At 33.5% G+C, this 17,270-nt stretch overlaps 1 protein-coding gene across 1 annotated transcript in view; it reads left to right on the forward strand.

The window, feature by feature from the left end:
- ADAMTS6 (ADAM metallopeptidase with thrombospondin type 1 motif 6) overlaps window positions 1-17,270 on the forward strand; it is a 281,449-nt gene that overhangs the window by 152,177 nt on the left and 112,002 nt on the right. The window contains exons 10-11 of the mRNA XM_007457112.1: window positions 7,332-7,478; window positions 15,725-15,866. Coding sequence (XP_007457174.1) covers window positions 7,332-7,478; window positions 15,725-15,866 — 289 coding nt within the window. The remainder of the gene's footprint in view (window positions 1-7,331; window positions 7,479-15,724; window positions 15,867-17,270) is intronic.

A 17,270-nucleotide genomic window follows, 5' to 3' on the forward strand; every position in this document is an offset into this window, starting at 1 on the left:
TACTGATATACAGTATTGCATGATTCAAGTTCTTTAACCCTGTATTTCTTTAACAACTGCTGTCAAGGTAGAATCTCTCTTTCACGTTTCCTCGCTGAGAGACTGATTCCTACAATTAATAGTTTTTATGACTCTCCAGTTAGCCCCATCTACTCTTCCTCTGACAGCTAGAACAAGGGTGTATATTCCAACAGTTTGCACCCTTACACCAATTGCTTATAAGAAAGTATTGTTGGTTTTGTCCCTCAGATTGTTGCATTTAACTTTGGAGAACATGCTCTACTCGTTCTAGCTTAGATCACTTCTTGTTGTCCCCTCTGTGTGTCTTTCCACATTCCTCTAATTTTTCTGTATTCAATCATCCTCCCACATACATTACGATATGGTGGTTTATGGTTTTAGAAGTTTCCTACTTTTCATTAAATGTAAAGTTTGTGGGTTTTTTTCTTATTTTTCTTATTGCTTTTGGGTGATATCTTAGAGGAAAAGGGAAAACTTTTTACTCAAAATGTAGAAATAAGAGTGTCCTTTAAACTTTTGAAATAAATCAGAAGTACTAAGATATGAGAAAGAGAATTTCTGATCTTTCATTTGTTTCCCCTGGGAGATTTAGTTGAAAATCTTCAACATATAATTTATATCCTGGGAAATAACTTACTTTGTTTTAATAGATTTTGGGCTTCATTTTCTGAAAAATTAAGACTAATTTTGAAGTGCTTTAGTTTCAGGATTACTTAGCTTTCCATAATTGGGTATGTTATCCTAATCAACTACAAGCTTCTCTCTCATTGAGTTTGAGATTTGATTTTACCTTATTTATAAGCTAATAAGTTAGCTTATTACTGTTGCATGGATGCTAGCAAAAGACATGAGATTCCTGGATCAGAGACTTCAGCACAGCAAGCAGCATAAGCATCAGCATATTTATTTTGGTTCCTTTTGGCCCCAAATCCCACATGGGCAACACACTATGGCCCAGATGAATGCCACACATGTAGTGAGTTTGCATCAAAACTGAGAAACGGGCTTCCCTGGTGGCGCAGTGGTTGAGAGTCCGCCTGCCGATGCAGGGGACACGGGTTCGTGCCCTGGTCCGGGAGGATCCCACATGCCGCGGAGCGGCTGGGCCCGTGAGCCATGGCCGCTGAGCCTGCGTGTCCGGAGCCTGTGCTCCGCAACGGGAGAGGTCACAACAGTGAGAGGCCCACGCACCACAAAAACAAACAAACAAACAAACAAACTGAGAAACACTGAGCTTGGGAACTCTAATAGTTTTATAGCAATTAGTAAGTAAACGTACTTTGTTCAGGGGAAGATGTTACCTCATTTCCTAAGGTTGTCCTGAGGAATGGCCTGGGTTAAGAGCAGGCCTTGCAGACTTGGCATACTCAGCAAAATGTGGGGGAATCACAAGAGGCCTAAGGAAGACTTTCTCTCCTGATTTTCCCTCTTTCTCTAACCCTCCACAAATGAGAATCATTGCCTAATCTATTAATTTTATTAAAATTAAATGATTATTTTTATTAAACACATAAAACCAACCATGGAAGTATTCTCTCGTTATCACTATTCACTCACTGGGGTGGGCGCCAGGTTCACCAAACTCTCTTTTGTTCTTCTTTTTTTTTAATTATTATTTTTTAACTCAAGAGCAGAGAGTTGAGTTTATTTTCTATCTATCTGTCTATCCTTATTTCTTGGCACAACATCATTATCAGTCCCAGCAAGGACCCTTTTTGTTTCATATATGTGCATGTATTTCTATATTCCCATTTTCCACTCCCATTTCTTCCCTCCCATAGATAACTCCTTTAATATATTTGATATCTATATTTGAGTTCATATGTATCCTTGCAAAATATTGCAGGTTGTTTTATATATGTCTGTGTTTATTTTTTAACTTTTTATTTTTTAATTTTATTTTATTCTATTTTTTTGGCTGCATTGGGTCTTCATTGCAGTACATGGGCTTCTCACTGCAGTGGCCTCTCTCGCTACAGAGCACAGGCTCTAGGCGTGAGGGCTTCGGCAGTTGTGGCATGTGGGCTCAGCAGCCGTGGCTCATGGGCTCTAGAGAGCAGGCTCAGTAGTTGTGGTACACGGGCTTAGTTGCTCCATGGCATGTGGGATCTTCCCAGACCAGGGCTCGAACCCGTGTCCCCTGCATTGGCAGGCAGACTCTTAACCACTGTGCCACCAGGGAAGCCCTAGTTTTTAACTTTTTAAGTTTGAAATGTTTTCAAACTTATGGAAAAATTGGTACAGTAGAAAGATTTCCTATGTGTCCCTGAGTCAGATTTTAAAATTGTTAATATTTTGCAACATTTCTTTCTCTCTCTTTTTGTATATGTACATGTGTTTTTTTCTGTACTATTTGAGAATAAGTTGTAGACATGTCCCCTATCCCTGACTATTTCAGCATCTGTTTCCTGAGAAGAAAAGATAATCTCTTACGTAAGAGTGTAATTATCACATTAGAAAGTTTAACATTGATACACTACTATTATCTGATATATAGTCCTATTCAAATTTCCTCAATCGTCCCAGCAGTATTTTTATAACCTTCTCCCCTTGCAATCCAGTTTCTGTTGCATTTGGTAATGTCTCTAAAGTCTTTAATCTGGAACAATTCCTTGGCCTTTCTTTGTTATTTGATAAGATATATGTAATTTTTGTTTGCATGTATGATATAGTGCTATAGACCTTGTTCCTTTTCTCATGTTTTTCAGTGTTTTTAAGATCTACCTATATTTATGTGTAGACATCTATCTTGTTTGTTGCTTCCAACTTCTGCTTAGTATTCCATAATATGCATCTGCCAAAGTTTATTTATCCATTCCCCAGTGACGAACACCTAGATTGTCTTCAACTCCTTGCTATCATAAATAATTCTGTCATGAACATCCTCATACATGTTCCCTTTGGGAATATTTCTGGGATATCTCTCCAAGAACAGGATTGCTGGGTCATAATGTTTCCTCTATTTAATATGACCAAATACTGCTGAATTGCTCTCTGGAACTGCTGCCTGACCACACTATAACTGTTGCGTGCTAAGATCCCAGTTTCTCTACACCACTGTCAACACTTAGTCCTAGGTAACATTCTAATTTTTGCCAGTATGATGGTTTAAAGTAGACTCGTTTATTTTCTCTAATCATTAGTAAGTTTCATTTCTTTTGACAAACTCCTCACTGATAAGAGTTTCCTTTGTAATATATATGTGTACACACACACACACACACACACACACACACACACACACACACACACACACAGTCTTTCTCCAGCCTGGTCAGTGTATTAGAGGGATCTTTTTTTTTTTTTTTTTTGCCATACGCAGGCCTTCACTGTTGTGGCCTCTCCCGATGTGGAGCACAGGCTCCGGACGTGCAGGCTCAGCGGTCATGGCTCACGAGCCTAGCCGCTCCGTGGCATGTGGGATCTTCCTGAACTGGGGCACGAACCTGTTGTCCCCTGCATCACTGTTAGTGAACTAGTTGGCATTGGTCAGGTCATTTCTGGGATTTCTTATGTTTTAAATATAACCTGCAAAAGTATACATTCTCTTAGACACCTGAAACTGAAATCCTTAAGACAGCTTTCTGCATCTGACACTTAAACTGTAAGGATTGTAAGTAGAAATAGAATTTAAGGTTTACTTCTTCAGATACTTGAGTTCATTAGTTTTTAAATCTTTTCTCATATATACTTCTGAATTTTTTTTTAACATCTTTATTGGAGTATAAGTGCTTTACAATGGTGTGTTAGTTTCTGCTGTATAACAAAGTGAATCAGCTGTACATATACAAATATCCCCATATCTCCTCCCTATACTTCTGAAGTTTTAAAAACTATGTACCCTATTGTTTATTTTTCAGTTGATGTCCAAAATTTTTTATGTCTAACTAATTGCAAAGGATAGAATTTCTAGACTACTGCAAAAATTAATATGTAAAAAATAAAAACCTCCTTTAAATATACCTGATTGAATCTAAATGCCATAGCAATTTGGTAACCATCATTATGCATTTTAAAAATACACTAACAGGGGACTTCCTTGGTGGTCCAGTGGGTAAGACTCTGTGCTCCCAATACAGGGGACCCAGGTTTGATCCTTGATCATGGAACTAGATTCCACATGCGGCAATGAGGATCTCGCGTGCTGCAACTAAGACCCTGTGCAGCCAAATTAATAAATAAATAGTTTTTAAAAGATTATTTAAAAAATACACTAAAAGCTTCTTCTTTTATAGCCAAAATTTACATCTTTTTTCCCTCCTTTAACTCAATATGTCTGCTCTTCCTTTCCCTCCCAGAATGTCAATCCTAATGTATATTTTAATATTTCTTTTTTTTTTTTTTTTTTGATTTGGCTCAGCTTTCGGTCTCTCTTTTTTTTTATTTTAGAAAAGCTGCATTTGTTATTAAAAAAGGCAAATCAAGTACTCTCTTGACTCTTAAACTTCTTACTCACACCTAAATATTATTCTTATACTTAGTATTGAGTTTACACTTAGTATTGAGTTTCTGTATTTATTTATTTATTTATTTTTATTTTTGCATTACGTGGGCCTCTCACTGTTGCGGCCTCTCCTGCCGCAGAGCACAGGCTCCAGATGCGCAGGCTCAGCGGCCATGGCTCACGGGCCGAGCCGCTCCGCGGCATGTGGGATCTTCTCGGACTGGGGCACGAACCCGCGTCCCCTGCATCAGCAGGCGGACTCCCAACCACTGCGCCACCAGGGAAGCCCTATTTTAATATTTAATATACTTTTAAAATATGTTTTTATGCTTAATTATATCAAATATCTCTGTAACAAAGAAATTTAAGTTGCAATTACATTTTTAACATTTCCTGTGATCATAAAAAGTTTTTTCTGAATTATATGTTCATTACATTCCAATTATTAATAATTGATTAGAAGAATATATACATATTATGAATTTTAATAATTAAATATAAAAATAAAGTTTTTGTTAGAAGATGTATCTTTAAATGTATATTTTCAATTACTGCCGTTACTTCATTACTGCTAGAATGAGGCAGGATTTTAGCACCAATTCAGTTTCTTTATTTTGTTTCTATAGATGTGAATGTTGAGAAAATTGGATCACATACGTAAATAGATAAGATGAAAGGAATTTGTTATAGAAATATCACTCAGTTCTTTGAGCTCCTTTTGAATTCTTTGTCAAAATGTAACCATGGTGATCTATCATCAAATTTTTTAACAACCCATCAGCTGTTAATTTGATTACATCTTCCTATAAACTTGATGCAAACAAGAAACTACATATGTTATTTAATCAATAAAGTCATTCTTTTTCTCAGTGCTGACCTTAAATGTTTCCAGTTGTCTCTTTCCTTGACACTCATTTTTTATAGCCAGAGGCAATGAACTATTGTAAAATTATGGATGACTGAAAGATAAGTCTTTCTTTTATAACGTGGGAGAAATATGATTTCAAAAGAAGCTTTACTTTTTTTTTTAGAAAAGAGTAAGTAAGGAAGTTGGGAATCTCAAAAGTGATTTTCTGAAAGCTATCTGTGCCTGCCTACAACTATCTTAATATTACTCAGAGATTTGTATGAGACTACTACTTAAAGGAAATAATATTTTTTAAGCTATCAGTGTCATCATTTGAGAAGAATCAAAGTAGTAATCACATCGTAGCATCAACCTGTGAGAGAAATGTAGAATATTAAGTTTATTGAATTATAAATTTATAGTAAAGAATTTTTAATGTAAATCTATAGCTGATTGTTTTCATAGAATATATGTCTAATTCAACAAACAGTAAATTCCACCATTATGTTCCTAGAAGTGGTTGACTTGAGTGTGTTGATGTCAAACACAAGAAGACTAAGTATTGATGTTCTTGGAAGGTTATTTGGTTATGTGGAAGGGCTCTCATATGACTGTCTTCCTTTGCTTATGTTAGTCCCTATACCTGAATTATTAGTTCCTCCTCCCTCCTCCGCCATACACGGACATATTATATGTCTTTATTATAGCTCTTTTATATTGTATTTATGAAGGCCAGTTCATTCACCTTCCTGAACATGTCTCAAATCTAATCCCATTTCTCTATCCCGTGCCCTAGTTCAGACCTACATCATTTCTTAATTGGGTATCATCTTCTCTCTGTGCTCCCTGGCTCCATTCTCTTTCCACTCTGTTGTTTCCACCACAGAATTACTATAATGATCTGTCTAAAATACGGGTCAATTCCATATTTTCCTACTCAGAAATCCTCAGTTGCTCTTTCTGACAAATCTTCAAAGTCTGTACACTGCCAAAAGTATCAGTATTTACTTTCATTTATTATCTTGTGATTATCTGTTCTCAACTATCTCTCCAAATTTTTCTCCAGCAACTATTCTTATCTGTATTATACTCATGTCACACAAATTACTTATTCCCTTGAACACATATCATGGTGCATTTATTAGAATGTCACAGTGGACACAATGAGGATTTTTTTTAGTGATTTTCACCTAAACTTCTGGCTACTTGTGATGAAAGGCTTAAATTTATTCATATGCAGTAAGTAGATCCTTTACAGAAAAATTTTATGATTTATCATTGAGATATGTTTTTAAATCACATTGATAACACTAAGCATGGCTACAGGACACAGGAAAAAATGACAAAGAAAAGCTTTAAAAAATCAGGGAGGCCATGGTAAAGAAAAGGCTATATTCATAATCCTTAAATGTATCATGATTTTTCAAAAGGTGTTTTGAAGACACATACACACACAAACATAAATTACATAATGTATTTAATTCTCCTTTATCCATATTAATAAGAAAAAGGACTTTTATGTTTGGCCTATAACCTAGAACTCTATGGGTCATAACTATCTTTTCATAATTCCCTTTTGGATTCAGCAAGTGAGGTAGCTTGAACTCTAGCATGTTAGAGGTAGGTTCTACTAACAATTTCAACACTTATTAACTGTGTGATCTTTAATAGGTTAATTATCTTTAGTAAATCTCAGTTTTTCTCATCTATAAAGTTAGAATTAATATATATCCCCTCTCTGTTCAAGGAGAGACTGTATCATATGAGATAACATTTGAGAGTATATGATAAATTTAAAGAGATTTAGAAATATATTGTATCATTGAATTATTCCTTAATCTCTTTAACATTAATTCTGTATTTCCTTAGAGGACCTGGTCTATCTTGATGGAAGCCATATGTTGATAAGGCTAATAAATGATCAAATAACGAAATAAAGGATGTATTGAGGGTTTGTTTGTTTTATTTTTTCTTATTTTTTTCTTTTATGTTTCTTATGTTTCTTCCTTGTTGAAACAGTTTTGGTATGAACCATGATGGAATTGGAAATTCTTGTGGGACGAAAGGTCATGAAGCAGCAAAACTTATGGCAGCTCACATTACTGCAAATACCAATCCCTTTTCCTGGTCTGCCTGCAGTCGAGACTATATCACCAGCTTTCTAGAGTAAGTAATCTCTGGAGAGTGATGATGAATTGCTCCAGAAGTAAGCCATTGATAGAAGCCTAATATGTAGTGCTTCAAACTTTGCATAATGAGTAACTTTTATAGGGCCCGGTGTTCCCATATTTCAGGCTGTTCCCAAAATAGTTTACTATATCATTGTGGCAAGTTTTCTCCTGCATACTCAAACAGAACACAAACTGAACAGATTAGGGGAACTGAAGCGAGGCTGTAAAAGGGGTTGATGATGTGAGTGTTAGAAATGTTAAATAAATGGGAAGCAATATCAGAAAGAATTTAGATTTATATAATTTAATAGTGCAGAAGCCAAGCTTTAATTCAGTGATTACATATTTCACTTTGTTGGTAAAAAAACTAAGTTCTATAGGAATGCCAAAGTATCTAATAGTAACAAACAACAACAACAAAAAACCAACGCCCAGGAAATGAAAATGAGAAAATGAAAATTTGTCTTTGAAAATTTATTATAGTGACTCATCTTTTCTACAGTTTGAGAACTTCTTTGCTGGTCCTTTAACATATATTCCAAGAGTCTGGTTATTTAAGTATGAAGAATATAAATTAGCTCAGGTATAACTATGTTTAGGAAAGCAGATGTTTTTCCACATGTCATCTGCATTGGGCTCCAGGATTAGACTTTGGAAACTGATAGACTTAGGTCTCACTTCCTAACAGTGTGACCTTGGACATATTACTTAACCTTCCTAATATTCAGTGACCTCATTTGTTGAGTGAGTTTAGGTAGTATTACACACATCATCAGGTTGTCATGTAAATAATTTGTATAACACTGTAATGTATATAAAACACTTAATAGACATTCATTAAGTGGTATAGTATTATTTTAAATAATATTGAGGTTTTAAGCACTATTGCTCTATCATTACCTTCAACTATTTTGTGCCATTTTTTTCTGAGGAGGAGAGATTAAATACTTTGTGAAAAAGTGAGTCATACATAAAGTACAGGCAAGCAACAAAAATTCTTTTTAAAAATTGTCTTCGTTCAAAGTTCACCTTAACATGATTATAGTGTAAAATTTTAGAAATTCAGATAGGTTATATAGGGCAACACTATTCATTAAAATTTTGGTTCATATCTGCTAATAGCCAGATTATATTCTTAAAACTTATAGTTACATATTTTTACAAGCCACAAACAAGAGATTTTCAATTACCGAGCACAATGCTTTACTCAATCAAAGATCAAAAGATAAATGTTTAAAATGGGCTCTTTTGAATTAATTAATGTGATGATGAAATTGAAGGAATTAGAAATTTATTTTAGAAGGTAGCTCTTCTGAATAACCATACTATAACCTAACAATTTTTAATGTTAGTAATAGATTAATTATAACACTGTACTTGCCTTGTGCCAAAACTGGGTTAAAGGGCTATAAAGATAGACCACAGAGAATTTGTTTGACATCTTTTGGTAGTAATTAACAGAAAGCACTAGCAATATCATTTTCTGAGATGTTTTTAACGAGATCATATAACCTAAATATTAAACATTGTTGAAGATCTCCTCTCCCCAGAAGTCAAGCCAGTCTGGAATTTCACCCTTGACTTGGCTCATGTTTTTATAATGGAATCTTAGTGTCTACCACCAGAAAGACAAACTGTATGCATGCTCAGTATTCCTGTGGATTTTTGAAGGCTTTCCTCCACTTGCTTTTTTTTTTTTTCCCGAGTACCATTTCTCTCTCCTCTATCCTGTTTCTATTGCACAGCCCATTTGCTAGGACAATCTCTGTATACTAAACACAAGGACCGGTTTTGATCTCTTGCCAGACCCTGCCTAGTTAAAGCTCTATGAAGGCCGTTAAACTCCAGAAGGGAATCCCTAAATTGCTGATAAATACAGTCAAGAAATCACCACTGGTTTTGTCAGAGATGTAAAATTATTACTAGTTGCAATAAAGTGTTCGATTGAATTAATTGAAAGAATTAATCCAAAAAGCATTATGTAAGCCTTATTGCCTCTTTGCATTTTCTATGTGTAAGCATGATTAGTGTTGACAGGGTTGTCATGGGTTTAATTATCCTGTATTTTATAAAAATATTTCTGTTGTGCATCTTCATGGGAATGCTCACAAAGTTAAAGCCATTAGTAAAAGATAGATGTGAAAGACAATGGGTAGAGATTTTGGGGAAAGTTGGTGCTTTTTTTTCCCCTCTTTAATAGTAAACTGAACAACTCTGATTGTAATTTGACCAAGCAATAAAGTTTTTAAACACAAGGCCCTTTAAAAAGTCAGTTCACTGGAGCACAAAGACATAATAGTAACTTTCTTGGATTTCTTTTTTCCTCTTTATTAATGCAGTGGACTTAATTGCTTTAACAGCTATGTGTGATATTTAAAAAAATACAGTGATATTTTGATCAGGGATTGAGATTACATTTATGTTTTATAGTTGGCTCAAAAAGAGTCATAACATTTTATTTTCGTTTCTCTTCTCAAGAAAAAGAAATCTTGAAAGATGAATTGTTTAGGAACTGCAGCCCAGCCAACAGAATGCATACTTTTCTCTACTTAGTGACTGTATAGGCCAAAGATGATGGTGGATTTTAACAATGAGCTTTCTATGATTTATAGAGATTCACTATTCACTATGTTCAACTGAAAACAGTTTCATGGCCTTTAAATGCCAATAGAGTAAAAAGTCTCTCGTGTCATTCTGAAACACTAGGTGCTATTGATCAATCAGGAGATGGTGTTTACCAACTCCCAATATTTTTTTTCAGATTTCTTAAACTCGGTGATTCAATAAGTGGTTCATGAATCGCCCAGAAGCCGTCCTGATTAAATAATAAAGAACCCATTACCGTTAAAATGGACGTGTTATGCCAGCTTCTGATGTTTTCGACGACGGCTTTGCAGGTAGTGTCCTTCCTATCTGCCTGCGGGACTTATTTATTTATTTACTTACTTATTTATTTAGAAACTAGAGAAGATGAACCTGGTGTTATGGCTCACACTCATTGATGTCTGTGGGCTAATTTACCAGGCAGTGGAAGGCAGCCAGAAGTAATTTAGTCCAGTTTTTCATACATTTTCCACCACTCAGTGGTAGTACAGAGTAATTTCATATAGTCTTCAAAAATCCTGGGGCCTCTGTGAATCAACTCTTGCTCTATTTAAATTAAAGTCTGTTATATTGTTTGAACTGTCAGAGATCCATAGCAAAATTTCCTACAGTTCCAAATTAAATACAGACTAGCCATTTTCACAGAAAGGATGGAAGCTGAAAAAAAAGAGAAGCAACATTATGGCTGAAGATGAACTAGGAAGAAAAGTAGAGCTGCAAGAGAAGTGATATAAGATGAACAGGACAAGCAAGGTGCTTACAGTTCCTCTATAGCAATTACCTTTGAAAGTCGCTATCAATAATTTATTAGGGAGAAAACAAATTTTATAGTTGGGACCTCTTTTTTATGTGGAACCCCAAAACAGCTTAGCAAAACAGATTTCTCCTTCCATTTATCTGACACATTTTGGGACTTCACTCTAACCTATAAATATCTTTGATAAGTCATAACTACATATGGAAAAAAAGAGCATAACTTAGTAAACGTTACTAGAATAGTGTTTGTATATTGGAAGCCTCAAGTTCAGTTGTATTCAAGCATCCTAGTCATATAGAGGGCAAGAAAGAAAGGTCTGACTTAGAGTAACTCATTTTAGAAGGTAATAATATTGTTAGTTTTGTGAAGATTGATAGAGCAGTTTATGAGAATGTAGTAGGTAAGACACTTGACTTGTCATAGATGAGTTAACCTAATTCATTTTTGCTTAATTTAGGTATATTAGCACAATTTTGTGGGAAAAAGTAGGAGATGGTATTATCTGTTAACTTTTTGTTGTTGTTGTTAAGAAACTGTTAAGATATGTGCAGGGTTATATAGAAAGATTTATTTCTTAAATTGACCCACTGTGTTGTAGACTGAAGGTCTGTCCTTTATAGTATAATTGTTTAAGTGAAAAATAAATCTAAAATTTCAATTAGGAGTACGTCTTCATGTGTTCTGGAAACAAAGCCAACAGACCGTATTTTACATAAGGATCTGTAAATTTTCATTGAAGACTCAACTCTGGCTCATGTACCTATTTTTAAGGCTAATTTTTGAACTATGTAAATAAGACTTCTCTAATTAGAAGTAGAATACATAAAACATGACTTTGCTATCATATTGCAAGGATTCTGGAAATGTAAACATACTTTGATTTACTAATTTCATAATCAAGGGAAAAGCATGTTCTCAAACTAATAGACATTTTTTTGCCTTGTCTTAGAAGCATAAACAAAAGTAGAGTGTATTAATTCAATAATTACCTATAATGCTGTAGATATTAATCAGGATTGGGCTTTTAGTTGTGAAATATATGCTGCTAGGGAATTCATCATAGTTCCACTTTTTATGTATACAGTTTTGTTCAGGACAAATGTATCTATGCTTAACAACAGTAAGTTGTAATAACATCTCATATATGGAAACTACAGTGTTCTTCGTCTCATTTATTAATGAGTGAGGTTTATGTTTTCTAAGTGAAAAAATTCACATATGACACCAGGGCACAAAACAGCTATACTTAAAAGTGGTATTTTATGAGAAAATTCAAGATGATTTATATATAATATTACCACTATTAATTTGAAAATAGTAGCATAAATAACCCTAGGCTCAGTATCATAAGAATTGTATATTGATTAACTAGAACCCTAGATTAAATAAAAATTACTCAGAACTTCTTTTTGTTAAAAGGAGACAATTACAAAATATAAGAAAATAACTCATACCTAATATTTTTAAGAAAAGCATTGGTACCAGAAGACTATACAAAAATGTTTATATCAGCATAATTTGCAATTTCCAGAAACTAGAAATAAATGTTTATTAATAGAAGAATGGATAAATAACTGTGGCATAGTCTTAAATGGAATATCAAAGAACAATGTAAATGAGCAGCTTACAGTTACACACATCAACATGGATGTGTCTCACATTCATAATATTGAGCAAAAGAATGAAGTCACAAAAGAAAACCTATAGTATGACTCCTTTTATATAGAATCCAAGAGCAGGCAGATGAATAATTGGGAGATAAATAATTACTGAGAAAACCAAAGAAATTATTATTTTAAAAATCAGAATATTTGTTAATTCTTGGGGAAACAAAGAGGAGTATGATTGAGGTTGAAAACTGGGAAATTTTCTAAGGAAAAAAAAGAAAAGCACTCCTAGGGTTATATATACATCTCTCAGATTCATGTCCTCTACCTTCCATACCTATATCTGTGATATTTCATAATGGTAATTGATGGTACAGAGGCATGAACATATCCAGAATTATTATCTTCTAAGAGTTAATTAATAATTGTGGTCTATAGATTTAACTTACTTAAAAGTAGCAGGAAAGTGGCAGACAAGTTTTAGTAACATTATGCAAAAAAAAATATTTTCGTAGCTTACCCTCAGTTAAGAATTAAAGTATGAAAACTATCTCACCCCCCCAAATACTTTAATCAAGGTTTTACTGTATGTAATGTTTATGGCTACTAGAAGGAAAATATGTAGTACATTTTCTACCCAAAATGTACAAACAGTTTAAATCAACCTTGCACGTATCCCACACTTGGTATCCTGGAGCCAATACTAGTAGGTAAGACGCTTGACTTGCAAGCATTGATATTTTGTACAAATATAGCCAAACCCATTTTAAAAGGTCTTTGTTGATGCCATATTCCTAAATACATGTTCATTATTTAAAGATCTATATAATTTTTCACTTATTGTATTTCATACGGTGTTTTGTTCTTCTGCAAAAATATACTGGAAGAGAGAATGAGATGTCTAGATATTTAACTAGACCACATTAATACAAAGCAATAGTTATTTCCAAAGAATTGAAACACAAATCACTTTTGGGATAGACTTTCTCAGAAGAATTTTCTCACAGGTGACCACAGTTCATGCCATTACTTCGTCGTCTGGAGGCTCCTGCAATGGTCATCTGATTTGGTATTTTTTACAGAACGTGAACCGTGATTTGAAGACCATTAATACCTGGGAACAAGAACTTTAAATGAAGCAATTATTCTTGCTTCCTCCTGGGTTAAGTCAATTCTCAGTTTGCTATCAGGAAAGAATTTTTTCCTCAGGTTATTTTTTCCTCAGGATACTCAGGTTATCCCAATCTTAAACTCTTTTTGGGGGTCCACATACTTCTTCCTCTAAGTTTTTAGGTTAATTTTCTGTAGTAATAAAAGTAATTATGTACAATAATTTTTAATGGATTTTGAGTTGGTGCCACTTAGGTGAATATATCTTATACTTTCTTTGTTATGCTATTGGCAAATATTTTTATCAGTAGGATCCTGTACTTAAGTACTTCAGTGCTTAAAATTTTCCCATTGATTTATATAGAACTTAGCTTGATATTTTATTTTTATTATATATTTAGCTCCTTTCAGATAGACTTTTATAGTTTTGTTGTAGATAGAGATGAAACTAATATTTTAGGAGGAAAATTAGGAAATTAAACTACTAATACAATTATCTCATAAATTCTTCTTCCATTATACTTTTCCACATTGACCACTTTATCACTAACCTTAATAAAAATTTTGAATTTACTAGTAGAATTACATTTGCCTAAAATTTGCATACCCATATATTTTACATAATGAAATAGAAAGAACTTACTATTTTTAAAATTCACTTAGAAATAGTTTTTCTTGCTGAGGTACATGACAATTTCTAAAAGTACAAAAAACAGAAAATAAAAAGCAGTCTGTCATGAAATCTGGATAGTTGGGTGAAAAAAAGTTGTTCTCAAAAAAAAAAAAAAGTTGCTCTCTATTAGTTAGACACCTAGAGCAGTGACAAATGAAATTATTATAATAGCCAGTAATAACATCCATCTATTCAGTACCACATTTAATATTCCATTTAAATATTTTTATTGTTTAAAAAATTAATCAAGAGGGGCATAAATGAAAGAAAAAGGGCATAAAGAAGATAATTTTTTATCCTTTGGGTCTTTGAATCTATCACCTTATGCATAGTATGGTTCAGTTTTTTAAAGGTATTTATTTGCTACTGTGCAAATATACATTTTTATTTAACAAATTTGCTTTTGCATTTTAAGAATATGATAAAATTTGGAGTGAATATGAAACATTATTATGCATGGTTCTTTCTTACTTACCTATAAATGAAAATTCGTACTGTCCTAAATAATAGTTGAGGAACTTCTACTTGTGAAATTATTTTCCTTTGGCAAAGTGGATGGAAAAGATTTGGGAAAAAAAACACAAGTGCTGGCACAATTGACAGGAATGTTGGAAAAAATTTTTAAATGTTGGCATAGGAATTCTTTAAAAATTCTAACTTACTCACATGTGAAATGAAAGTAAAAAAGCATCTGTCCTATTTTATACACACTGACTAAATAAAAATGAACAATTATATTTAGCAAAGTATAAAGCTGTTTAAACTAAGATATTCTCTCTGGCTTTTGGCGATCTTTATGTTATTTGTTCCACTGAATTAAAATATTATGTTTTAGTGCAAGCATACTTTGAAAATCAGAAATTATATAGAGAGGAGAACATTCTCTTTTCCAACTCTGATGATCCTAGATGAAATATGAAATTTTTGAGAGACTAAACACTTCTAATATACTTGAGAGGACAACTTTGGATCTCGGCCTCATCTGTCATTCAGCCCATTTGTTATTGAAATATTTCAAGAAGCTTTGGACATGTCTTACCACAGCATCTCTTGTTCTGCCCAAGGTGGAAGTATATAGATTAGGTCTTTAAGGATCACAACCACAATTTTTTTCCCACATTTTATGTTTTTGATTCTACTACCAGATGTGGTTATATTTCCACTGAAAACAAACAAGAAGCTTAGAGCAGTATGAAATTGTTTTGATTCCTTCATAAATTAGTTTAAATCAGTGTTTAAAGGCCAACATGACATTTTTAGATTGTTTTGTGAGATGCTTATATTGTGTCTTGGTGCTGGAAAAAAGTATTGGAGCTCTTATTCAAGTTTTAGTAAAGATATTCTATTTTGCCATATGATTATTTATTTGTAGAATATATTGTTTTTCATGCATCAATTATTAAAACAAAGAGCTCAACACATGGTTTCATAACTGTGATTGAAATAGTCCACAGTGTACCTAATTTCCTTTGATCCTTTATGTTGAACAGTTCAGGCCGTGGTACTTGCCTTGATAATGAGCCTCCCAAGCGTGACTTTCTTTATCCAGCTGTGGCCCCAGGTCAGGTGTATGATGCTGATGAACAATGCCGTTTCCAGTATGGAGCAACATCCCGCCAATGTAAATATGGGGTAAGAAGTCTTAATCCTTATGTTTAGTCATTTATATGTGTTTTTCATGACACAATTGTTAAGATGGAATTTTAATGAATGTAGTTTACCTCTGGTAACAGTATTAACACAAATATGGCCTTTAACACTGCTCTTTTTCTGATATAATTTGTACAATATCTATTTCTAAATGTTTGAGTAATCCTTAATTAGACAAGTTTCAAATGTCTTGTGAGGGTTCTGGGCAGAATTTTAAAATTTTCTAACGTACTCCTTTTTTAAGTTCTGAGTTTACAATACCAACTTTTGTTTGTCTTTGAAATATTAGGATTTTGAAACCTCCCTGACTCCCCACCTTTTCTGGTACTCTAATAATTGGGTTAAGGGCATTTTTACTTTGGCTAGGAGCCTTTATTTTAACTTATACTTTTAGTATTGAGTCATTTCAAGTTGCTTTATCCACTGCCCACATTCTAACACTATAACTGAGTGCGGACAAGATGACATTAACCCAAATAGAGAAACAAGGAAAATTGCTATGGAAAAAAATGGAGGTATAATGATTGACTCTTCTTGTCTGCCTAAAAAAGTCTCAGTGTCTATCTCAAAAAATGTAAAAAAAAAAATTCTTTTTTAAGTTTCATAGAGAAAGATTTCAGTGTCTAATATAGGAAGATGTTTATAGTAGATACACAATAAAAGCATGTTGAGTGAAAGAATAGGATTTTTAAATGAAGAGTTTGTCAAAAAAATTGAAAAAATATTTAAAAAGCAAGTTTAAGGCTTAGTTCCAACTTTTACACAGTGTATTTAAAATCCCTTTTTAAAAATAATAACAATAAAAGGAATTAAGTTTTAAGGTAGTTAAGACTAAACAATATATGCGTTGTACTGTACCAATTATTCTTCTTGGGTACAGTACAAAAGAAAGTGATTTTTTAAAATATCCCTTGAATGACAAGTATATTATTATTCCTAGTAGGCTTTGGCAGCACATTTTGTGCGCTAGATTCAAAGATTGTGTGCAACTATCTAAAGATCTAGAGCCTTGAGTAAAACTTTGGCATTTCTTGTCTCTCTGTGAAGAGTCTGTACTTGTTTCTTGTTTCTGTATGGTTTTAGTTTCTTTTTTCCCTTGGGTTGCTTTTCCCCTCAGCAAAGTCAGTCAAACTTTAATCACAGTCTTTGTATATACTTGTAGCTTAGTAGGTTGAAATTTATGATCAAATGTGATTACAGATTTTCTGTTAGATTATTCTCATCTATGGTCTCTCATTTCTTTGTTAGCAAGTGAAAATGTTAATCTACGTTTAGTGCTATATATTACTAACAAAGTTTCTTGGGTTGTAACAGATTCTTTACAACCACTTACACCTCTTAAGCTTGTGCCTGAAAAATTGGGTTTACACAATTGACAGCACACAC

Source organism: Lipotes vexillifer, unplaced genomic scaffold (assembly GCF_000442215.2).
Source record: "Lipotes vexillifer unplaced genomic scaffold, Lipotes_vexillifer_v1.1 scaffold241, whole genome shotgun sequence".
NCBI classification, from domain to species: domain Eukaryota; kingdom Metazoa; phylum Chordata; class Mammalia; order Artiodactyla; family Lipotidae; genus Lipotes; species Lipotes vexillifer.